The following is a 26,058-nucleotide window of genomic DNA, read 5'->3' as shown; positions in this document are numbered from 1 at the left end:
AGACCCTTCAATTAGAAAATTTCCAGCGAAGTCTTATAATTTAAGGCGTCGAGCGAGTTTAAAGAAAAATGATCGCCCGAACGTTTCGAGCTGGATAATTGGTTCCTGATCGATTCGGTCCGGGGTCCAAGTTGAAACCGAGAGACCTGTCGTTTCTCAGGAGCGGCCATCCTAAACGCGAGATACGCCGGCCATATAAAACTGGCTCGAAGGATAGCCCGCGCGAGCGAACCAGGGGGGAAGTTGGACCATTTCCGACTGACATACGAGTATTACCCCGCGGCATAATTGCCCCGTAACTCAGCCGACATCTCTCAGCGACTGTTCTAATAACGATGAAACCGTTGTCCTGCGAGTCGGGCCATTTTTAACTGCCGGCAAAATTTGGTTAATACTTTAACCGTTTGACTGTGGAGGAACGTGATCGAGCTTCTCTATTGCTTCGACAGTACGAACAAAGCGCTGCTTGTCAGTATAATTTTCGTGAAACAGACTTATTAACCCCCTTGCCCAATGATTTCTTTCTGAATTGCGATCGATGTAACTACTTTGTTATCAACAATTTATTAAAAATAAAAGAGAATTCCAGTCTTATTCTATGCCAACGTGTGCTCTAAGGTATAATCATTTACAAACATATTTATGTTTGTCAAATTCTATTTAAAATCTTCATCGCGAGTCTAACACGATATTGTAAAGCAAGAGATTGAAAATAGAATTAACGATGACAGTCATCTAGGGATTTGACCGAATAAAACTATATTAAAAAAATGGATCTCAATTTCTATGACAATGTTTATGAAACGAGTTAATGTAGTTACTCATGAGGTCCCGATCTATTGTACCGAATAGACGTTGTTTACTTTCTGTCTTAGTTAAATAGAAACTAATTCATTATTCCATTATGAGACCGATAACATTTATACAATCGTATGCGTAACTGAGCACATTAACGCTTAGCCAACCGAATGAGATCTTCTATTTTTCATTTATCAATGAATTTCCATTTTTTTTTCTTTTTTTCTTTTGCTATTTACTGAGTACTGAACTGGGAATATTTGCAATTTCATAAATAGCATCCTTGGTTACGTAAAACACAATTTTTTGAAAAATCTGTTGAATGAATTCAATTAAAGAAGTTATAATTAAATTTGTTTAGACGATTGCCTAGGTATTAAGATTTTATAGCTTTATAAGTTTTCGTCATACAAACATTATTTGTTGTGTTTCCTTTATTCGGAAACCTTTAGACACTAATGAGCCTAGCGTTATTGCAAAATATTCGTCGCTTGGAGTAAATAAATAAACTCCTTTTTTTAATTTCTATTTGTTCTTATTCAAGAATAAAGACTGCACACGATACGGTATTTACATAATTAATTTACTGTATATTCCGCATATTCGAACACATATTATCGTACCGGATAAAGACCCTTAACTGAATTAAGAAAACGATTACTCCCGTTTCTGGAAAAATAAAGCAAGTTAATAAATTATAAATTATATTACATTTATATATAAATTGTACATATTATATATGAATAAATATTAAATAAGAAACATTATATATGAATAAATAATAAATAATATACATTATATACAAATAAATAGTAAATGATAAACAATCAACGAAAGAAATTGATGAGATAAGCTAATATAATCGAATCTTCCCGTGGCGTGAACAGCTTCAAAAAACCAGCACACGTCACGGTTGCTGATCCCGTCCGCCTCTTCGTCGACCTGTCCCTTCAGCGGAAAGACGACGAGCCGTTTTTCTGGTTCTCTTCTCCTCAAAAACTCGCGTCCCGGTTGCTCGCTTTCTGGCGGAACCGCGAGCCGGAGGATAAACTTTTGGAAGAGTAACCGCTTAATGGAAAGCGGAATAGCCGAAGTTCCGACCTTTTTGCGGAAATTATTACAGCACCAAGTTCGCGGACATTTTTTTTGCCGCACGCGCGCAACGGGACCAGGGGCGGTGGCCCTCTTTTCGGTTGAGCACCGGCTTGGGGGAAATAACGGCTCCGTAAAAGCGCTATCGTTCTTTAAACTTGATACTCCTCTCTCATCTGCGATCGTTGACTGTCTTGATCTTGTCTTTTGTTCGTTGCTCCGTTGCTGATTGTAACCGCTGCGAATAGTGATTCTTAACCTTTTACACTCCTATGTCGAGCGCGACTCGACATCAGTTTTATTGACAGGTGTGATTCTTTGTCAAGATTTGTTTAAAATAGATTATATTATTATGTTATTTTCAATATTATTAGTAAGAAGAATCGTTTATACTGCTCTCTACAAACTACCTATTTTTTAAAATGCATTTCAAATTAAAATATCCTAATAATACAGAGTTATCGAGTAAAAAGTGCAAAAGAAATTCAGAGTGCAAAGGGTTAATCATTTAACTCTTTGCGGTCGAATTTACTATAATTGCGACTTGGAGTTTCGATATCTATAGTCGAAAGTTGTAAATGAATAATTTAATTATCCAACTAACGAGACTAATATGTGGTTTCTCCCTTTTAGTATTTAAAACTTCGATGTGTAATTCAGCTTTTTATGGAAAGAAATGTTAGAAGTTTAAGGCAGTCTCGTACGCAAAGAGTTAATAGAAAATTGTTGACTGTTGAGGATTAAATGGGTTCAATAAGTTGACTACCACGAGAATTTGTAGTGGTTTACATAATATTACTTTTCTTTTCACGGAAAGAGTAAATAGTATTAGAAGTAATTGTAAATAGAGATGATCTTTATGTAAATCAAAATGTGAAGAATTTAATTTGGAAGATGGGACAGTGATGGAAAATGATTTAGATAGTAGACTTTATGAACAACAGTATACTTTCGGTATTGTATATATTTTTTAGTATTGTGTTTTGCATTTTTATATCACTATTATAAGTGATTTATTCATCACTGTTTCTGTTACAATTGTTTTCAAGCAATTTGGAAACTACGGGTATTAGTAACTATCGTGGGAATCGACATGTTAACATATTTGCTATCAATGTCACACATTTGCACATCCAAAATTCTCTACTTTACATGAAAAATATTAATGTTATATATATCGACGTTTAAAAGTGTAAGATGTAACATTATATTTAGAAACTCAATAACTATTTCTAGTTTCATTTATTCAATGTTTTATTTAGAAGATTTGTTGAATATAATAGAATGTTGCAACCTCTTCTTAATACTGTATCTTTTAGCATTTACTCTTTTTACTAACAAGTAAATCATTTTCTAATGTGTAACTTTGCTAGTTTCAACAGTAATGACATAAAGTTTTCAAAAAACGTAATTAAAAGATAGTGTTAACAAATAATAATATTTTTAATAAATCAATTTTTTTATTTACTTTGTTTTAGGTATGTACAGCCCTAATACAACAAGCATCATGAGGGTGTAACTAAGTAAGTTATTATTTAATATAATAGATACTTATATGAGGACCTTTACACTTTCCATAAAATCGGTGGGTGTTTACGCTTCATTTTTATGGTTATATTACTGTAGTACTATATAGCTAAAGAATTTATGTTAGGTGACTTTTAGAGTCGTTGCTAGCTTGGTTTATGACACGCTAATATTCAAGTATCTTATAGTTAGTAGTTATATCCCCTGATTTTCTGTTTTGCACATTTCCCTTGCAATACCTAATACTGAATAGATTTACCATAAGCTTTCAAACTTCTCAAAAACACAGTTACTGTTCAAAAGTTTCGTTCTACGAATTGATCACGGCTGGAAGAAACTTTACACAATTACCGAAATTTTATTTTTTAAATAACTTTACATTTTCCGCTGTATTTTCTAACTAGTAAAAAGTAAAAAGAAAGTTAACTTTTTGGAAAAACACGTTTAGAATTTTGAAAAATTCCAATTACTTAGATAAACTTGTATCTAATAATGTGTTCCCTTCAAATCTATTCAAATCTTCCGTGAAACACTATTGAGTATTATCAACAGCTTCAAAAATACTCAATACTAGATCACATGCATCTTATAAATTACAACCTTGCAACGCTAGGATTTCGAAAAATTCAAAAACACAGTTCACGTAATCATTGAAAGTGTCTCGCTTATCAATACAACCTGTACATCGAATAGTCATAAATAACGCAGTCGCGTTAAATTTACTTAATTACGTGGAGTTTATGAACGGGCCGTAAAAATGATTGTTTCTTACGATGAGTCTCGGCCCACACAAGTTTGCGTACTGCTATACATCATTGATCGAGAAAGAAAAAGGAAGAAGAGCGTAATGAAAACGTTGTTCAGAAACGGTAATTTCTCATCCTTAGCGGCGCGACAACACCGCCCCGAATATTTGAGTGTCCCATTAATCAATGCTCCAATAAATGAATTTCCCCTTAATCAATGCTCCGATAATCGATTGTTCCGATAATCGAGGCTCCGCCGTATTCGAAACGCGTCGGATCGGCTATAACAAATAAACCGTCGCACAATCACTTTTCTCCCCGCGCGGGATGCGAACGAGATACTTCCCGCTCGCCGGCGTTCGATTGTTGCGAACGTCATAAAAGGAACAAGAGTGTTATTCATTTTATCGATACGCCGCGCCCTTTTTTCCCCTCGACCGTTATTCATACGTTACAAAACAATTTATATAGTTCGTGCTGCGGTCCCAATTTGCCGACCGAATCGCTCGAAAAGTCACGGTCGGAGCGGCCGACAGCCAGCCGACTAGCTAGCCGACAGCTAGCGTGGTCGCTCTCTTTTTTCCCCCTCTTTTTTTCCTTTTTTTTGTTTTCCCTCTTCCAAATGTTTTCAATTGGTGTGCTCGATAAAAGTAATCTGCCTGAACGGGATCGATGTATTAAGTTCAAAGCCGGCGAGCATCGACGACGACCCAGCAGCTTCGGATAAATGGATTGAAATGGTCGTAGAATTGTCTTCCCTAATGCGTCACGTCCATCGAGCTACGGGTAATCCCGGAATTTTCGGGAAACACACGACGCGACAACGGAATCGATCAGAGAGTCTACCTCCAGCCTGTAACTGGGTCAATGGATCCGTTCCGGTGTTCCCTTTAGTACTGTATGTCGGTCAATCTTCGGAAGTCCTCATGCAGAATCTTAAGAGTCCATTGTTTTAATTTAATATTTGTGTTGACATTAGTTCCGAGAGGAATTTGGTAGATTCTGTTGACACTTTGACACATTGAATGCTATAGGGGCCACCGGTAACCCCCAACCAAATCGAATTACTATAGTTCACTCAGTTAAACGATGATTATTTGAAAATATTTCTATATTATAAATAATGCTACCTAATGCGGTGACATTTATTTCGACAGTAAAGCATTAAATAACTTGCGAATGTTGATTTATATTAGTTTATCTTTCTAAAGTAGTTATAACCTGATTAATTGTAGTCTCTTATTGTAATTAATAGACTGTGAATTCATTTTGACAAATTATTTTTTAAGGACAAGAATAAGAAAAGATGAAATGAAAAAGATTATTTCATCAACTAAGACATACCTCGTTGCAATATCGTTCTCTTATATCTCTTATATTTTATAAATTTTTACTTGTCATGGCTACCTAAAAATCAGATGATTTCTTCTCATGAGAGAATAGTATGAAGTGTAATCTTGATATTTGAATGAAACTTTCTTGAGATGTAAGAGAGACCGTCTGAAACAACCTCACAAAGTGGAAAGACGTAACTTACCTTCCTTTCCACGACGGAAATTTTTAAAGATATGAAAATTTCAGTCGGTGAATGTCAACCATGCAAATTAAACACTTTTTAACGTAGGTACAAAGACTTCTGAGAATGAATAAAAGAGAAATTTTCATTGAATTTGCAGAAACTGTTAGCTTCTTACCTTATAATATTCAGAGACGATTTTACATTGAATTTAATAATTATAAAATATTATTTATTTAAAATGTAAAATTTACCATAAATATATTTCGACAATAAATAAAGAATTCCTGTTTTTGCTGACAATTTACTAAAAATAAAGTAATTCTAGCGCTCATAATTATCAAAGGAATTATAACCGACAATGAGATAAAACTAGTTTACTTGAATGTCTCGTGTATTAATACATTACATAAAATATAGTACCTACTGAGTATTATGTTTTCTAATTTTATTAGGTTATCTCCTAAGCAACGTCAATTTTTTATGCTAACTTTTAATAAAACAGATTAATACTTCTGTTTTGTATAATCCTCGATGTATATGAACTTGCTCCATGTTTCGATTAATTTTTTAATAACATATTCAAAATGCCGTTACAAGACCTCTTACAACGTAAGATAAAAAAATCGTCTCACGAGTACAAAATGTTAAAATACGAGAACATAGTTCCATTCAAATGTTGGCCATTATTCGAATAAAACTTTATATGGATAACAATAACAAATATATAATCATTATTCGGTTATTTATTATTTATCTAGGGAACTTTTATTCGTCATGTCTCATTCGCATTTACAAATTCGTTCGACAAGACAACGTTACTTACATTTCCTGTATTATTACGTGCAGTATGGATCAATAATGATCCAAAACAACGAATAAATTCAATACTCATTATTCTGAACTCTTAAGCTAATTACCACAACTTTCTGACTATAAAACAAGGACAAAAATTAGAAAACTAGTTTTGTAATTATCTGTTGTTTGAAACGAAGAACTTTTCGTTAAAGAAGTCAACAGTAGAAAAAGAAGCAGAAAAATAAAATATTTCGAAAGAAAATATTTGAAAACATGTGAACCCACATCATCGGTCACGAATATGTTAACCCTTACAAACCAACTGGCAGTCTCACTGTCAAGTACGGATACATCAAACGCAATTGCATCAGTAAAATATGTATGAATTAATTCTCTGTTGTTTGATATTATTGTATGCTCATCCAACATTCACAATTGAATTTCCCCTTTGAAATTACCATAGTTTATTTGGAACATTTAGCAATAATTCTACGATATTCCTGGAATGACGAATTAATTATCCCAAATAACAATCAGACTAAACTTATCCATGAATTTTTATTCTCTCTTATTCTCTACAATCTTTGCCCAAACTGTTCCGATCATCCCCTTGTAAGAACAGAGAAAGCGTCGCGTTAAGCGAGTCAATCTTCGGATTGTCTTCTATAAAAGATGGAGTGTCTTAACGAGGAAGACCAGCAAGTGACCAACGTCTGTTCCACGTATCAGAAAGGTAGCGCGCGTCCTTTCTGCGCGACTAGAAGCCCTCGTTACGCTTTGGGCCGCGTCCAACGGGTCTCCGGTCGACGTCAGGCTCCACGACGGCTCCGAGGGGCCAACGGTCTCCGTTGGTCCTCCCTGCAGATCTTTCCGCGTCGTCTTCGCTCGTTTCTCCTCGCCGACTGTACGGGCTACGGCGTCACGTAGCAAGATACTTTGCAGACGGACAGAAAGGCGGGGTCCGAGAGGGGTTGGGGGACAGAGTGGAATTAGCCGACTAGCGACGGTACTTTCGTCGTGATCTCGATGGGGTGGAAACGACTCCTGGAGGAGGAACAACGATAGCGCTCTTGATATGTCTTGGCGGTAGTCAGGTGCCACGTACGTGACGTTTCTTTTTCGCAGTTACCACCACCACCGCCACAACCATGACTACCACCAGCAGTGCTGCTCAAGACCCCGCGAGTCGATGAGAATTTTTTTTCCTTTCCCCGTTTCATTCTACCCTTAACGTTCATCGTTTCCATCCCCTCTGTCTTCTTGCGGAGTTTCCGCTGGGTCGTGCATATTTCTTTGGATTGACAATGTTTATGCAAATATGTAATTTTGTAAAGCAATTCGGGGTAGTGGAACCGGAGGGTGATCGTTTTGTTGAAGGTTTCGTTAATTAAATTCTGGGTAACGAGAAAATGGTAGCTTTTGTTCGGTTAGAATGGCGGGTTTCAGATAGTTACGAATGTTGTGTTTGTATGGAGTTTGTTCACAGTGGCTGGTGAAAGGAAGTTTAACATTTGAATTGATGTTATGGGTATGGGTGTTGGTAGTTTGTTTTATTAGGCATTTTTTACCCTGTTAGTAAAACTGATTTATTGCGTGAAGGCGTAATAAATGAAGGTAAAAAGGAAAGGAATGATATTTAAAGAAGTTGGAAACGATTTCATTATTGGCGATTAAAAATATATTGTAATAAATACAAAGAATATAATACGATCAATAACTTAATCTTTGACAAACGAACGACATCTGTAGAAAGAAGTGACAAAATGATAATTAGTACGATAAAAAAAGATTTTTTCATACTAGCTCTTATGTTGGATTATAATTACTATTATTTTGGGAGGCGACACGTGTTCTGATAAATTAATATTCAAATTATAATAGTCCAGTTACCAAGTCATAACTCCATATTATAATATTACAATTTTTTTCTATACCACTATATATATTTCGCTTTTATTTACATAGAAATAGTGTCGACATTCCGGTTCGAAAAGGAGTTCCTCGCAAATTACATAATCTTCAACATTTAAGAATAATTCTCACAAAAACATAGCACCCTATCTCAACACTTCAATTCCTTAAATCAAACCACAAATAACATTCAGTGTAATAAAAATATCACTAATTAAGAACAGCCAAACACAACACTAACGAAAACATTTAAACGCAACAACAGTTATTAACTCCATCAACGTCAGACCATTGGGATACATGAGTCTTGATTATAGAGCATCTGAAACCAACGTGAAATCGAAAAATGGACACGAAAGTTATTTCACAGCCAACCCAATAGTCCCAGCCGGAGCCGGCTCTATTTCCGAGAGCTCGCTGTCGTTTTAATGAATGTTGATTACATTTCGCCACGTCGCGCAGCTGTCCTAAATAAAGTTCGTTATCACCGCTGTTCTTCTTTAATATGAATACCAATGGAAATGTAAAGGCCTGTCTTCCGTTCTCGCGGGCTCGGCCTTACCTGTAATCATGTTACCTAGAGTTCAGAGAAACAGGGTTTATTCTCGGTACCGAGTACGTGGTGGCCGACGATGCTGGATATCTACTTCGCGAAGCTTCTGCCGGTGTTTTATAAGCCTGATGAATGTGGATTAGACTTCTCAGGCGCCCCCATCCCCCAGTTCTGTCACCCATTTTGTCCCTCTTGCTTTTCTTCTGGTTCTGCGACCCTCTTTCCCCCTTCTTCGTCTCTTCCTCTCTCCATCTCTTCACCTTTTCTTTGCCAGACCTTGTTACTCTTTTCCGTACCTTTCTTCTCTCGTGCTCCGCTTCTCCATTTTCCTTCTTCCTCGTTTCCCACTCCCCGTTACCCGGCTCGAACCTCCTAGCCGTTCATTCGACGCGAAACTCCTTCGAAATTATGCAGATCCAACATCCTCGGTACCGTTTTCTTGTGCCGGTCGGGCGAAAAGCTAATTTTTGCTCTAACCATCCGACTTCGAAGATAAATGTTGGCCGACGGTACTCCATTTCAAGGAGGAAGGAGCTGATCGACATTCCTCTGTCCGTATTTGAATATCGAGGGTCGTTCCGAACACTTTCGAGCTGGCTGTCGGGATGGACAGGGGATCCGTTTGTAGCTCGATCCTACCCTGTAAACGACTACTGTACCTGTAGATGTAAATGCGATGTTTGACTTACTTTCGACAGATTCTAGTTCTTGCTGGAGATTCTCTTTTGTTTTATATGACGATTTTATTGTGATAACCTTTTTCATTAGGACATTTTTTTGGATTGCTTATCGGCTACTCAAACGTATTCACAAAGTACTGAGTGACATTTCGTTAGGAATAAATTGTGTTTCGGCAAAAATGATTATTCTATTTAAATGCTACTCATAACAATTTCTATGTATTATTTATCGCAACAAATTACATTCTTCGACAAGTTTCATTATTTGTATGATGTTTTCTTCTTTGAGAAGACAGTCGAATGCAGAAGGTTAAATGTTCATTTTTGTATGTGTATAGTATACCCAATTAAACCCCATAAAGACAAAATAAATAATTGGATTGAAATACTTGAAAGACATCAGTTCATTTTAATATCTTGCTGTGTGTAAGAAAACATTTAAGTGTAATTATTTATTCAGAACTTAATCAAGATTACTAATAATACTTAAAGCATCGTTTTATACGCATAGAATTTGTGTGCTCCGAGTATAATTATCTACATTAATATTTTTCCATTTTTCTTGTAAAATGTTCCATAATTCTAATTGAGATTTTATACATTTTTTCTGATTAATCTTTCTTGCAGTTTTCTGAGAGAAAAAAGTAGTAGTCATTAATTAATGTCATCCTTTATAGTCCTCTGCTAAGCTTAGTTGATAAGTGATTACTCTCAATATCATAGTTGCATCATATGTAATTGCAATTTTAGTACTCCTTAAATATCCTCAAATAAATTAGTAAAAAATAAATTAAATAACATGTTCTCAAAAAAATTAGCAAAGAGTGGATTACATAAAATATTTTCAAATAAATTAGCAAAGAGTAAATTAAAAAACTATTCTCAAGTAAATTAGCTCACGGTAAATTCAATAAATTGTTCCCAAATAAATTCGCCAGGCGTAAATAAAATAACATGCTTCCAAACAAACGAGCAAACATTAAATTAAATTAAATATTCTCAAACAAGTCAATAAAGAGTAAACTCAATTAAACATTCTCAAATAAATTAGTAAAGAGCAAAAAATTACAATTAATTATTAAACTATAGTGAAATTAAGCCTTGTCGGTGCGAGCTCTAAACAAATATTCCAAAGACCGCAAACGGTTAACCAAACATATCGACGCAATTTGCCATCACGTCAAAACACAAATTACCAATTCAAATCCATACGGTATCAAGATCCAAGAAGAACGCGATCCCAGCGATAAGCTTTTTTCAAACAAGCCCGGTCCATTAGCGCCAACCGGAAAGTTAGTTTTTCGATTTTCGTAGGATAGGGCTGCGCGGCTCGTGTTGTTTCGCCGAGAAGCGGAGCCAGCAAAAACGTAAGGCGCAGTTTTTCGGCCGGTATGGCTCGCAGGCTGCGTGACGATCGCTACGTAATTAGCGAGCTGGGCGATCCCCGTTCTCTTCCTTCTCCCCGTCGTGTCGTCCGGCAGCCCTGCTTCTAATCTTTCTAGGAAATAACGAGGAACCCGGTATCCGGCCGGATGAAAAATGCTTCTTGAAACACGAAGTGGGCGACACCGGCAGATGCCGTTTAGAACGAGTCTCCAGAGCCAGAAGACAGATGTCAAGCCGTTACGTGAGGTCCCGCTAACTACGTAATTACATCATTCCCGCTCGCTGGACCACTGTCTCCCTTTTGCCATCCCGGCCATCCGGGCCAGCCACCGAAAATTACCAAATATTCGCTACGAAAATGCTGACACGGTTTTCACACTGGCGGGACACGTCTTTTTCAGACCGTCCAGCCTGTGCGCCGGCGGTGGCCGTTCCGCGAACTGTTCAACCAGTAATTCACTTTCCGATGAGAAAATTTAATCCCTTGTCCTATGATTTAATGTTTAACTATGTGTAGGATAACAGTATGCAGAGTGTAATTATTTTTCTAGAATTTTACTGAGATTATTAATAATACTTAAAGCATCTTTTTATACACATAGAATTTGTGTGCTCCGAGTATAATTATCTACATTAATATTTTTCCATTTTTCTTGTAGAATGTTCCATAATATTGCTTTATCGTTACTAATTTATTAGAGATAGACGAAATGTTGATGTTTATTCTATATATACCTTTGCTTCGAATGTTAACGATTGATAATAGAAAAGTAATGTATAGTTTATATTTAACAAGAATAAGCAACACTTAGATTTCTTAAATTCAGTTGAAAATTTTCGTTACGAGTCTGACGTGATATTGTAGGTGAAAGGGTTAACGTTGGATTTGCCTACGTTTATTATACAGATGTCTGTACTGTTCTTAGAAAGATAGGGTAATTCTGAATGAGATGGATCGGTCTCGTTTAGGTCATCGAATATCTGTTTTTAATTGTTTTTAGTGGTCTACTGAATCTTGTACTGAATGTTGTGATAGTTCTTGTTAAAAAGTTGACCTTTTGTTGAAATTGTTTATATTATATATTTATATTATATAAATTCGTATTTTGTATTATATACATTTTTATATTCTCGAAATAATAAAGAATGAAATATGGAGCAAAAATAGTAAATGAATAATATTTTATTATATTTTATTGAATTTATTATTTTCTTTTACTTGAAATTATGAACAAACTTTTTTTTCCTTAAACTTGATTCTTTCGGGAACACAATGATCGGATCAGGTCGGGTTGAAATAACATCAAATGTGATCAAATAACATTTTCCGGTTCTCGCAGACTTCTACTGCTTATTTATGTAGATCTCGGAATTTAGAGTTTCAAAAACAGAGTACTAAGTTACGTATTCATATAATTGCATCAGTCAAAATCGACTTAAACTTTTATCAAGTAATTTTATAAAATTTAATATCTATTGGATCGGTCTGTAAACCTAGTGTTAAAACCGACCATTTCGATTTATTTCGTCTCAAATCAATTTTGCATTGCGGGCAGCGTTTCTGTGATGCGATAAATGTGTTTTAGTCCGGCACCAGAACATTTGAGTTATTCGATTGAAGTAATGAGTAATAAGATTGAAGTAAAAATATTCGTCCGTAAATGAAATTTCAATTTCTTTTATTCTCTACGACGGAAATATATTATGATCCAACGAAGTTTATTGATTCGGCGTGGATAATTTGCAATTCTCATTTGCAAAATTGTGGAAATAATTTAAATAGTGCATTAAGACAAATAAATCAGGGTAGCGTAGGCATGTATAGATAAGTAATTATTTAAAATGTAGAAAGTGTAACGAAAACAACATTTTTATTTCAGTGTGCTCAGTAATGTCACTCATACGAAAACAAAATAAATATTTTGCAATTATTAAAAAGCTAACAGAATGTTTCTCTGAGAAATTGTTAACGAAATTGATTTAGCAATACGCCAACTGAATTATAAATCAATTAAAGTCTCAATAGATGCACTCTTGAAGTTTCTATACAGGAATTTCAAAAAGTCAATTTAACTGCTCGATAGTTTCAGTGTTAAACTGACACCTTCGATATAACACGTATATTTGCTAGAATTCGTGTCAAGCTTTTACGCGTACAAGTTGGCACTTAAAATGTTGAATTTGCATGATCGTCCGTAATCAACTACAAGAATGCGCGGGTCCGCGGCAACGTCGTAAGAATGGCTCTTAATTAATATCGAACCATTACGCCGCATTAACTGCGGGGACGCTAAAAGGGGCTAGTTAGAGTCGAGCAGTTAGGCGTCAGTAGAAATTAGTGGTCGAGGTGGATGATATAGCTAGAAAGCTATACAGATTCCTTCTTTGTTCGGCGACGTTGGTTTTTACCGTCTCATCCGTTGAGAGCGATTATGCGATCGAACAATTAAGTATGATTACTTGTCAGTTACTCATGCATACATGCATGAAGTGGCTAAGAGCTGGTCGTATAATCATTAGCATAATGATTAGCATAATTAATGCTGCCGGGGGGTTAGTTTACCGCGTTATCGTCAATAATTAATGCTGACTTATCTCTGGCAGGGTGATAATATAGCGCGTATTAGGCACGGCCTAAGCAGCATTAGGAACTTGGTTAGCTCCTGCATTGTAGAGGATGTTGCAAAATTGTAATTTCTGTTTGGAGAAACACCGTGCCGTTTTCAAATTAATAACAAGATAAAAGTTCATTCAATTCGAATTCTGCTTTTACACGATTTTTTTTTTTACACTATTTTAATTTACCGCGAATTATTTTTTTCTTTTTCTTTTAAATATTTTGTTTTCTTTTTTCACGATTTATTTTGACTGAATGGAATCATCGAAATTCTGATATAATTGATTGTATTTACGTATTCGACGTTGGTATGAAAGAATTGATGAAAATAATTAAAAAATAATATGATTCTTAGAATTTGTTGTTCACCGAAGATTTTTCTGCGAATTATTTTGGATGTTTCTAGTTCCGAATCACTTCTAGGCGTAGTTTTTGTTTCTGATTCTTCTGTCTCGAATCCTTACGAAAGATTTATTGAGCTGTGTAAACAATTTATCAAACAAATTTTGGTACAATGTGCAAAAATTACACGGTTTAATAAATGACTTTATACTGTAAAAGAATGAGGTTCCAAAAATAAGTTCCTTTTTAAATCGTCCCGTGAATTTTCATTATTATGATTATTATTATTAATTTATTATAAGGAATTAATTCATTGCAGAGTGCAAATACAAAAATAATAGTAGATCCGTAAAAAAAGAAACTTATAAATAATATCAGTATCGAACAAAATATACATTATAATAAACTACGACGTAAAAATTGCTTGAATGCACATATAAATTAAGAAAATGAATTATTATTGTTATTCTAAATAAATTCAGTGCTGGTCCCCTCTAATCCTTGTTTGTAACATATTCAAGCCAAGCAGTAAATAAGCTCGATTAAGTTGTTAGTCACGTCGAAAGCTCAGAATCTACATCACATACTGTAGATTCTCATAACGATTACTTCCCGTATGATTTATGATTCTACGTAGTTATTATTTCAGTGACTAACATCATAACAAGTATTGTGCAGTCTTTCTAATTCTACTTGCACTTCCGTCTCATCAGTATGCTTGTAGGATTGTATGTGTAACTTGAAGTCTTTTATAAGAAGAGATGACATTTTTGGATAACTTCCTGGCGTATGATTTTTACTGCTGCATTGCATTCCTTCAGACCTGTATTCTACTTGCATATTTTACATCCTAGTATTATATGGTCTATTGTTTCATACTGCTGCCTGTATTTTCGATGCTTTCTATTGTGGCGTTCTTGAATATGCATATAGTTCCAGCAGAAATGGAAAACCATTTCTGTGTTAGTAGTCATTTATATACGGAGCGAAAAATTAAAAAAACTTCACAGTACATTTTTAAAGTGCTCGATTAAAATTAAATTAGAATTAGAATTATATGTAGAAAATAATTGTCAAGTGAATTATTTATTTTATAACTGAGTAGCTCAGCATCATAGTAGTCTTCTTTGAGTTCTCGTGGAAGAAAGTGAAATGTTTTCGAATTAATTACATACTACTGTTACAGTGTTATTAATAATATTAATCACTGTTAATTATTAATATTAGTAATTTTAATATTATCTAATTAACGAAAAAACATTTCACAAAAGCTTTCTTCCTCAACGACCCAGAAAGAGGAGTTAGACCATTACTGTTTTAAGCCACACAATTAACTGTATTAAATTCGTCTAAAGTATAGATAATTTGTTTACACAACAGCATTCGTGAAACTTATTAATGTTTTCCAAAACTAATGAAGTACGTAGTGAATTATAAATGCATTGATTGATCTACAGGTCATCAGCATACATTAAGAATTCAGTTCGGCATCGATGGATACCGAATGCTGATCGAATCGCTCTGCCAGCGTAAACATTAATTAACATTTTCAGGGTATTTGCCAGTGAAATAAGTCTCGTGTAACGCTGTTTCCTTTCAACGCGTTGATATAATCAATGAATCTTCGGGACGAGAATAAGGAAGCAATCGCTCACAGACTGACCTCGGGAATAACCGTGGTGCAGCGGAACTTTTCATCTTTTTCCGCTGAAACGAAAATCTATTTGCTTTCAAGATTGATCACCCGTCGAACGTGATCGGACAATGACTAAAGAGTAAACACTGATGAGAAGCTTTCTCCTGGCTCGTCTTGCTAATTAATTTTCATGCTGTTTCAACTCGCAGCGACTGGCGTCACGTGACCGATTGCTTCCATCGAGCTATGATACAAGTCATGCTCTCGACGTTAATTGTTACGCTGCGCTGAATGATTATCCGACGGTCTGTTGACGGCCAATTTGGTTAGATTATAACAGTCGCAATGCTAAACATGTTGCATTTCGACTGTTCAAGCGTTTAGACCCACTTAACAGTTGTTACTGACAATGAAATGACTTTATTAGATCTATTGAATATTTCAAAAGGATTATCGAACGACGTATAGCATAAAATTTTAGCAGAGCTTACATTATTCAAGAATAAAAAATTTTTGTTCATGGAATTATTTGTCGCAACAAAATAAGTTGAATTTTTTCCTTGATTTCCTTTTACGACTATGTGATAAAATTTATGTGACAGTTATTGTAGACAAAATAAATAGAACTCATTTTTAAGAAATCAGCATCTATAATTTCAATTAATATTTTATGGTTTGTTAATTCGTGTAGTATTTTTATATTATAAAGATTCGTTATTTGGATAATTGTGTTTAAAAATAGAAAGTTTGAATTTCCATATGGAATTAAAAGTTTCCTTTAGTTAATTCATTTTTTATCTTTATTTAATTGTTGAAAGATAGAAAAGACTGCAATCAAAGTGGCTCGGAGGAAAAGTTGGCAGATGAGCAAAGAAAAGTCAGTTGGAGCAAGAGTATAATATAGGAACACATACAAGAGAATTCAATAAAGCAACCAAAATTATTTAGGATACCAATGAATTACACATTTAAAAGTTTTGATAAAACTGCTTTATCGTTAATAATTTATTATATAATGGAGGGCGGAGTAGTAATATTTAAAGTACATTAATAAGAAGTAAATTATATGTAGATCTGTTGAATTCAGTTTTACATTTTGGTCACGACTCTGGCACAATATTATTAGGATACAGAGTTAATGAATTTTCATTCTATTGTTCCGATTTCGCATTTCAAATTTTCTGATATGTTTTCTTCGATAAAATTTAAGTGTGTTGTAGAACTTTTACAACTGCCGAAAATATTCGAATGGATACTGCGAGTCGTGTCCTACTTAGAGAAACTTCTGAAAACTGGAAATGTTCACCGAAAAGATGTAACGCGAAGCTGTAAATTTCTTTTTACAGTAAAAATAGTTTCCTCGGAGTGAAGTAATGTTTCGATATTCATAGTAAAAAGGAATCTAAAAAAATTCAAATTCTTTTCTTTATAAATTATTTTGCGGTAAATAACACTGAAGAGAAAAATAAATTTGTTTTAAAACCACAGAAGATGAATAACATTTACCTTATCTATTTTCGTTTCTTCAGTTGTTTGAATAATTTTTCAACATTTTTCTATGTTGTAAGACATCATTAGTTCAAGAAGCAGAGAAAAAATAAATTCCTCCCGTTTATTACAAGCAATTAGCCTTGCTTTCGCTATTTCTGTGAAAACATATTTCATATTTATTAATTATATTTACTAATAAAATCATAACATTTGAAAGGTTATACAAAAATTAGTCTAAAATAATTGTAAATTACCATTTCATTGAAGGAAAAGAATACAATAATAAACAGGACAACCGTATTTTCTCATCGCATAATATTTATACACGTTTCCAATTAGGAAATATTAAAATAGTAGAAAATTAGCAGGATAATTCTTACGAGGACAACGTAAATGAACATTCCGTTGCGAGGAAAAACACGATGATGACAATTATATTTTCTCGTCGGAGAAGAATTTGTATGCATTTCTAATTAGAAAGTATTCAAATAGTTGAAAATAACTACGAGAATTATTATGAAGGTAACGTAAATTACCTTTCCGTTGGAAAGAAGAATACAATATTGCGCTTGACAATTGCAGTTTTTCATTGTGGAAAAAGATTCGCGCTGGGAGGTAGAAAAAAGGATGGGAGTAATCGTGGAGTAAGTTGCTCGCCTGTTATTTCAGTATAATACGAAAGTTTTTAAAGCTTGAATATCATTTGTGCATTAAGATGCAACTGGATGTAATTTCCGAGATGGCGAGGATGCGTCTTGCTTGTCCCGCATCCTAAGAAGTTGCAAATGGTACAAATTCTCTTGCGGCTTCCGAGGCCCCCGGGGCGATGAAAGTGTTTCGGGATTTGAATACTTCATCACGGTATTATCATATTCAAATATTAACAACAGAACCGCGGCAGCTTTCGCATTAAGAAAATCAATTGTGACTGATTAATGCGAGCCACTAGACGTTTCCAATTATTCGATGTGGATTTTCTGAAAATTCCCAGTCTGGACTCGTTCCAATTGCACCCAAACCGGTTTATAACATGAATATTTTTATATTCGAACAAACTGATAAAAAGTTTTCAAACTAATTGGATACAATTTTACGAAACTAAGTTATCAGGTTTTATAAGAATCCTTTGATTCCAGTAATTAATCATAGTAAGATAAAACTATTTGTCTCCTTTTACCTTGACCCATTGCCTTATAATAACATGGCAGACTCGTGGTGAATATTTTTAAATGAATTCGACAAGTCTAAACGTCATTCGTTTAATTTTTACAGAAATTAAATTTTCTTGTCTATTATGAATCTTTAACATTTGTAGTAAACGTAGCCACAGAATAAATATAACATTTTTTTTATTTTTCTACTGAATTATTAATGGTAAAGTTGTTTTACCTCATACAGTTGAGGAATATAGGGTAAGGGACAAATTTATAATATTTCTCACCTAACGTAATATACTTTGAAAATTTGAAGCAAATCAGTATCAGATACTGTATCATAGCAGACAATATAATCACACAATATCTTAAATAAGCTCCAACATTGCTACCCCAACAAAGACAACACATGGAAGCAAAGTCAAACAGTCTGAAACCAAAACCATCTAGTTCAGTTAAATAAACCAGAAGTTTAAAATCTATAATAGCTCAGAAGTTGTTTTCGCATTAGTTACGGGGGACATTCAGGTGGTTCCCATATAAGGGCGTTTTCACGGTTGATACGGAACCGGAAGAGCGTACCGGCAGCCCATTGTAGGGAGCCCATCGACATTGGCCTGATATTCTACAACGGAGTGGCATACGAACCTATCGGAGCAATTAAACTACCGGCAGACAGGGGTAGTTGTGATGTCACGGCATAACGGTGGCCATTAAGATAACATGCCCCGGGGTGATTAGCCAGCCTAATTACTACGAGACGTCGTGGATCTCCTATACTCGCCTTTGCTATCGGACGCTATCCTCCCAGCACTGATGAGCCCTCAACAAATGCCGTCACACCTGTCGCTTTAAACCCCTACTTCTTGCGTGTCTCATCATCCTAGCACCGTGTCTATTCATAATAATATATAAGATTAGGGATAATTGCAAGAAAAGGGATACTCGGATATGGCGGTGTCCTTGACAGTGCTCGACTATCCCGTGAACCATTGTCTAAGGGTTACGTTAGACTGACAGAGCTGCGCTAGGCTGCGTCTACATTATAGCTTTGATACTGGCGAAGAAAGTGTCGAGAAAAGCTATTAATCTTCTTTTTTGGCAAGAGTCGTTAAGGTGAAAGCTTCAGTAGTTGACCAATTAAGAAAAATGTTCTGCGTGAATAATAGTAAATGCTTGCTCTTTTATTAAATAGATGGACTCTATGCGTGAAAATGCTGTTTGAACCTTTTACATTATGTAACAAAGCGAACATTTTTGAAATAGTTGTATTATCCAAATGTTATAGACATTTTTTGAAAATTTAATGCTTGCGTTGGAAGTTGACTATCCTTTAACACGAGAAATCTAGTAATTGATTATATGCTAGTTATTAGTTGACCGCTTATAGTAAGACTAAAAACATTAAAGGTGATTATTTTAATATCATTTATTCGCAACGATTATGAGAAATTACAAGTAAAAGGACAAACAGATACGGAAAGAAATTAATTCCATGTTGGAAATTGGAGGCATACAGCCAACGTCAATGAAATCAATTGTTGGTTTTTACGGTAAACAATTTAATTCAGGTAAAAGTATTTCGGAGTTGGGTCGGTAGATTCCGCAGTATATACACTCTGCCTTATTTTTTCGTTTTCCTGAAAAATGGTCGATACTGATACCAGCTCAATTCCTGGTGTCTTTACCTTACTTGTTTCAACGTAACAAAATTATAAAATTTAATATTTACTATTAAATTATGTGCTACAGCTTTTCAATGTATGGAATATTAAAATAGCATACTTCTGTTCCTTCTATTATGTTTTTGTAAAAGAGGAAGAAGTATGATTAATTAATTTTAGTGCGGATTTGGGGAAGAATGTGGAAAGGAAAGGGGGAAAAAGAAAGGATAAAATTTGACTATTTTGCTTTCTATTATTCTAATATATGAAGATATGTAAATAGGACGGTGATGTAACTGTAAAATAAGAAATTCTATTTTCTGCTGTATCTAGTCATTGCAAACACCTACATCTGCCACGCATTATACTTCATGATAATGAAAATTGGCCTGTAGCGTTCAATTATGATCTTCATTAGAATTTGATACGTTTACACGTAAATTCGGAGAACATCTTTTATTGAGTATATGCAAAAATCTATAAATTGTTTAACTCTTTGAGGACGAATATCGTTATATAGATGACATTACAGTAGACAATTACATGCATACAAATAGTTCATTTTTTCATGCAATAATATCTTGCTTTTTAATATTTAAGAATTCAGTGTATAATTCAACGTCCTATGTTAAAGGTTCAACAAAAAAATGTTTTAAAAACTAATCATTTCACGCAGATTCGTGTTTACTATTTCTTTAATTATTTACCAACTTGTCCCATTTGGTTGTCGCGTTCTCAAGGAAATTGAAGAGTTTGCTTCCCTTTCATTAACTGTAAGACAGATTTTCTTCACGAACACCGGTTTCCCTTTCATTGTTCCAATAAAATACGCTCAAGCGGTGAAGCATCCGAGCTAATCGATTCCATTCACTGTTCAACTTCGCCTTTTCTCGACGGGATGCATACTGTAACGAATAAGATCACATTCCCCGCCGATAATATTCCCGCGACCAACGATACGACGTTATTGTTTTCTTGTCATCCGCCATCCTCCCCTCGTTTTCCCGCGAATCAAATAGAATACCCGAGGAAACACGGATCCGAGATAAAGCACGGAACGCGGGGCTGGGTGACGCCGCTTCTTTCACGCCGGGATTATTCCGCGTTGTTCCGCCGGGCAAGAAACGCGAAACGATCCGCGGAACGTTCTTGCGAGAATGCAAACAACGGGCGAGGACAAGCTGCGGAGCGGCGTGGCGAGTGTTATCCGGGGCATTCGTTGCATTAGGAGCGATAGCTGAGAAAAGGGAAAGGGAGAGTGAGAAGGGCGATATCTTGGGGACGAAAGAGGGTGAAAGGGAAGGAAGACGTGAGAAAGAAATAGAAAGAGAGAAAACGAGAGTAAAGAAGTATGAAACAGAGAGAGTGACGGAGAAAGAAGGGGGTAAGAAGGGAAAGGGCTATAAAAAGAGAGGGGAAAGAGAAAGTGATAGAAAGAGGTGAAAGAAGAGAAAGGAAAAAAGAGGGAAGAGAATAGAAAATAAAAGGAGAAAGTGAAAGAAAGGGAAGAAGGCAAAGACGAGAACGAGGATAGTGAAAGACAGAAAAGAAGAAAGAGAAAAGAAAGAGGAAGCAAAGAGGAAGACAGGGATAAAACGAAAGAAAAGGAAAAGAGAAGAGGATGGAAGGCAAAGGCGAAAATAGAGAGAAATTGAGAGAAAGTGAAAGAGAGCAAAAGAATGGGAAAAGAGAAAGAAAGAAAAAGAAAAGAGAATGAAAGGAAGAAAGAGATCAAGATCGAGAGTGGGTGGGTGCAGGTGAGGGGCGGTGAGGGGGGAAAGAGGGCGAGTGAGTGAGAGTGAGGGGGAGAGGGAGAGGGAGAGAGACAGCAACTCGTTCGAGTAAAGATGAATCGTTACTCGAACTAAATAAGTACACGTAGGAAAGCAATTCCGTGTCTGGAGCTGTCCCTGAAGGATACTGGTTGTTCCGCAGCCGTGTCCCGCGTTTTCTGGCTGTCGCCGTCAGGATTAATCCGGCCCCAGTCATTGAATTTCGCCTTTTCGGATCGTGCACGCGTGTGTGGGCGCATTAAGACGTGCCTGTCGACCGACGTAAAAAATGGTGAGACGAACGTCTCCCTAGTTCGCCGTCTAGGCGACTTGGTTACACGTAAACGCAATTAACTCGGAACTTAGAGCGGAAAACAGGTCAAACGTAACGCGCCGGAACGGGGCCCGATGCCAACCTTGGGACGGCGAACGAAGTCTCCGGTTAAGGACGGATCGTTAGACGCCGCGGAATTGTTTACACTGCTACCTAATGTTGATGTTACCCGCCGGTCTTCGGATTCGCAGAAACGTGGACGCTACTTTTGGCCACTGAGCGGAACTATGCTAACACCATTTGATGCTCGACTGTGAATTCAAGCCGGAGATACGACGGTTAATTTTAATCGTGTCTGCTGATGTCTATTGACGAGGAATGTAGCATGACTGTAACGATGTAACGAGTACGGGAATTTTCGAGAAGTGTCGTTTTAACAGTTGAAGGACATACTTTGTACAAATACACTTAAGACCGATATGTGAAAGTAAAGTGTCTTTAACAGTTTCATATTTCGGAAATGAAATAAGAAAATTATTTTATAGGACGTTAGCCCCTTGCCCTACAACATTGTATGAGACCCGTGGCAAAGGTTTCAAATAGACCTTAACAACTAATGTCATTTAATCCATTTGAATTCAAATGAAATATTATTTTTCTATTATCGATCGTAGTGATATAAAGTAGACGTAAATATAGAACGAGTATTGATTGCTCTTCTTATTATAGTGAATTAGAAGCAATAAAATCATTCTATCGACTGTAATTGTGAAGGAAATTATAAGGCAAGAGGTTAAAATATTGGTCTGATATGTTAGGAGTCAGAAAACATTTGCGCGGTCTCAAATTGATGTTTAAAAGCAAAGAATATTTTTAAAATAATTTTATTTGATTCGGTGCCGACATAGATGTAACTTGCTGCTAAATTTCATTTATTAACGCTGGATTTACGGAACGAGTTAGTTTGAATCATACCGTCGATTTTGGTTGATGTAGTTATATGAATATTTAAACCTCTCATTTCGAAAGTCTAAATCAACAAATATAAACTTTTTTAAGAACGATAGAACAAATTGCACAGTATATGTTCGTAAATCTAGTGTTAAACTAATGAAACACTGACTGTAAAGCAACTTCAATTCATTGCTAACAAGAAAACCACATGAACTTTTTCCGGTACCTAATAGTATTTGGTTAAAACATACATTATAGACTGATATACAGGAAAAAATTCGACTGGTTATGATAACCAGTAGCTCGGTACGCTGTACAGATGTTGCAGCGGAAGGGTTAATTGAAGCATTGGGCTAAGTAGATTGTTCTTTACGATATATGTGTACGGAGTTACCAGTATGCACCTTGTACAGATGAATTTTAGGTATATATTCTTGTAGAATCATGTTTAAGTCTTCATAAAATGTACAGTTTAAGTAAAAATATGAAAACCATTGTCTTAATGTGCAACGGGCGCAAAATCAAAAATACTTGTACAGTTGCTCTCAGATTGGTTCAAAATAAAATATTGCTTATACTGATAAGAAAATAATAAGTAGAAAGTTAGTGTCAGGACTAAAAGGATTAAATTTTGATATAAAAAACTTAGGAAAGCTGAATTCTGGTATTTCTTAAAGAAATGCTTGTTCTACCTACGAACAGAAGAGAAGAAATAAAAAACCGATGTTTCACCGAAACATTTCAACCTCCAATACGATGTTAAATTAAAAAAAAAGACACATGAATTAGAATAGAATTGTTGAAATGGGATTAAGAAAAAGTGTAATTTTTTTACAAATTTTGGATTGAAGAGAAAGAATATGGAAAACATAAGCGATCGCAAATTATTATGAAGAATAACCCTTTTTACTTTAATTTAGGTTCTGTTCTGAAAGGAATATATTACTCCGAGCATACTATAATTTTTCCAATTTAGGGTCTCGAACTTCTTTGCTAAGTGCTTAAAAATACAAGAATATCCATAAAGAAGGAATAAACTTAGTCTGCACACGAATAAAAATACTTTATAACTCTTTGCAAAGTGCAAACCTCATAAATATCCTGAAAGTTATGAAACAAATTCTCGATATTTAATTATCTGTATCACTGGAATTGATCAATGATTGCGGGGATCCTTGACAGTTTGATTTTAATGGATATTAACGCCGAAGGCCGCGGAGCGTTCATCAAAGGAGCCATCAAGACCAATTTTCTTGGAGACTGTTTACGGGTTAAGGTCGGAACGGGATCACAATGAATATTAATGCGCGCAAAGTTTCGGTAAAACTGAAATATCGACGTCAGTCTCTGGAAACTACGGGATGATTTCAGTCGAACGAATGTCGTTGGAAACTTCAGGAATATAAATTGAGCGACCCGAAAAGGTGAATATGGAAAATCTTCCTCGATATTGTGCCGTGCTGATATTCGCCGAGAATACGGTCGGTATTGATAGTGATCTCGTGAATCCCCGACCGTACCGTTACCTCTGAAATTATGTTTAAATAACTGACTGACGGTCGAACATGAAATTTGTATTCCGTTAATTAAAACGGTTGAACAGTAACTAATTAAACGTGAAATAAAGTGGAAAAGTAATATGGTAAAGAATCCTTATGATCCTGCGATAAATTGATGTTTCATTTTAGGAATTTTTGAAAATATTCTATAATCTTCTGTAAATATTTTATGATATTATACAAATATTGTATATTAAAATATTCTACAATAGTCTATAAATATTTGATGAATGTTTTATAAATATTCTATAATATTTTATAACTATTCTGTAAGAGTTTTTAAATATTCTATATATATTTTAGAAATTATCGATTATAAAAAATTAAGTTCAAATAGTTTCCTTAAGAGTACCAGTAAGTTATTATAATCTAAAGTTCATTAGAAGCTGATTAATTCAGACTCATTTTAGTGTGTTGATCTGAATAACAATACAGTAAATTATTGTATATTTCTGGTAAATTTTCAATATTATTAATGCATACCGGATGATAGAATTTTAAAGTTAATGTCACTAATAGGAGTAACTATTGTTTAACTGTACTTAATTATATAGCTATTTTATGTATAATCTACGATTACGTCCTTGGAAGATTCATTAGAGAAGGAATGAATTGAAAAAAAGGAAAATATTATGGGATGTAACACTTTATTTTTTATTTCTCCAAAATGTGTTCAAGTACTTTAATTACAGTCTTCGACGATAAATTCTTTTGGTCGCTTCTTGAACCTTTATACACATAATATTCGACAATTGCAAAGTTTAAATATTCAGCATGATTAAATTAGTTAATCACAATTTTCATTGTAATTTTTATTTTCTTATTTTAATTTTTTTAAGTGTTTTCGCACATATGTATGTACGTGCAAAACAATCACACAACTCTATAAGTAGTTTAAGACGAAATTGATCGGACATCTAGTGACGAAGACAAGGCAGCATATATTGTCTTGTTCTTAACGATGCTTTTGAATTAATACTTCATTATATCATGTATATATATATATAAAGTTAATAACATTATTCATGCACTATAATAAAAATTAATAAAAAGTAAATAATTGTCCTGAAAAATGTTTCCATTGAATGTCAAACTTAATTGTTGTGATTGTGTTCTATTACGTTGTAGCTGTTATCTGAAGTAAAAAGAAATGTCTAAAATTACTAAAATTATTGTTTATGTTATAATGAAAAAGGAATCTGAAAATAAGTTATAATTTTGTCTGCACTAAAATTTTTATCTTACTTCCATAAGTGCAGGTATATTTTTGTTAGACATATATCAATACTATAATAATACGAACATCTATCTTTTTTGTTTCAGGTAAGACATGATTTATGAGTATTCGAGTCGAACTAGTTTCATTAAAATAGCGGTGAGTGTATTTTTTATTAATTTTTATGATTACTTAGTTTCTTTTCTTGCTGCTACAAAAAGATAGTTTAAATATGTATTGCAGTCAGATAATTGAAAAAACATGATGCATATACATGTCACAAAGAATATAAACTTTATATTCTTTTTCACTTACAGTGTTCTTTTATAATAGAACTACATGCTTAATTAAATTTCACATTTCAAACTTTCA

General features: G+C 34.7%; 1 protein-coding gene across 9 annotated transcripts in view; it reads left to right on the top strand.

Moving 5' to 3' along the window:
* Window positions 1-26,058, top strand: part of LOC116430223 (mind bomb 1) — a 676,416-nt gene that overhangs the window by 264,794 nt on the left and 385,564 nt on the right. The window contains exon 10 of one of the 9 annotated variants that reach the window (XM_076372756.1): window positions 4,846-5,134. The exons of 7 other annotated variants lie outside the window; for them this stretch is intronic. In XM_076372756.1, the coding sequence (XP_076228871.1) occupies window positions 4,846-5,119 (274 nt within the window). In that variant the 3' untranslated portion in view covers window positions 5,120-5,134. Of the gene's footprint in view, window positions 1-3,368; window positions 3,400-4,845; window positions 5,135-26,058 lie in introns of those variants that run through there. One more of the 9 variants, XM_076372785.1, reaches the window with a different exon arrangement.

Source organism: Nomia melanderi, chromosome 1, assembly GCF_051020985.1.
Source record: "Nomia melanderi isolate GNS246 chromosome 1, iyNomMela1, whole genome shotgun sequence".
In the NCBI taxonomy this organism is placed as follows: domain Eukaryota; kingdom Metazoa; phylum Arthropoda; class Insecta; order Hymenoptera; family Halictidae; genus Nomia; species Nomia melanderi.
This window is presented reverse-complemented; position numbering and strand designations above follow the sequence as displayed.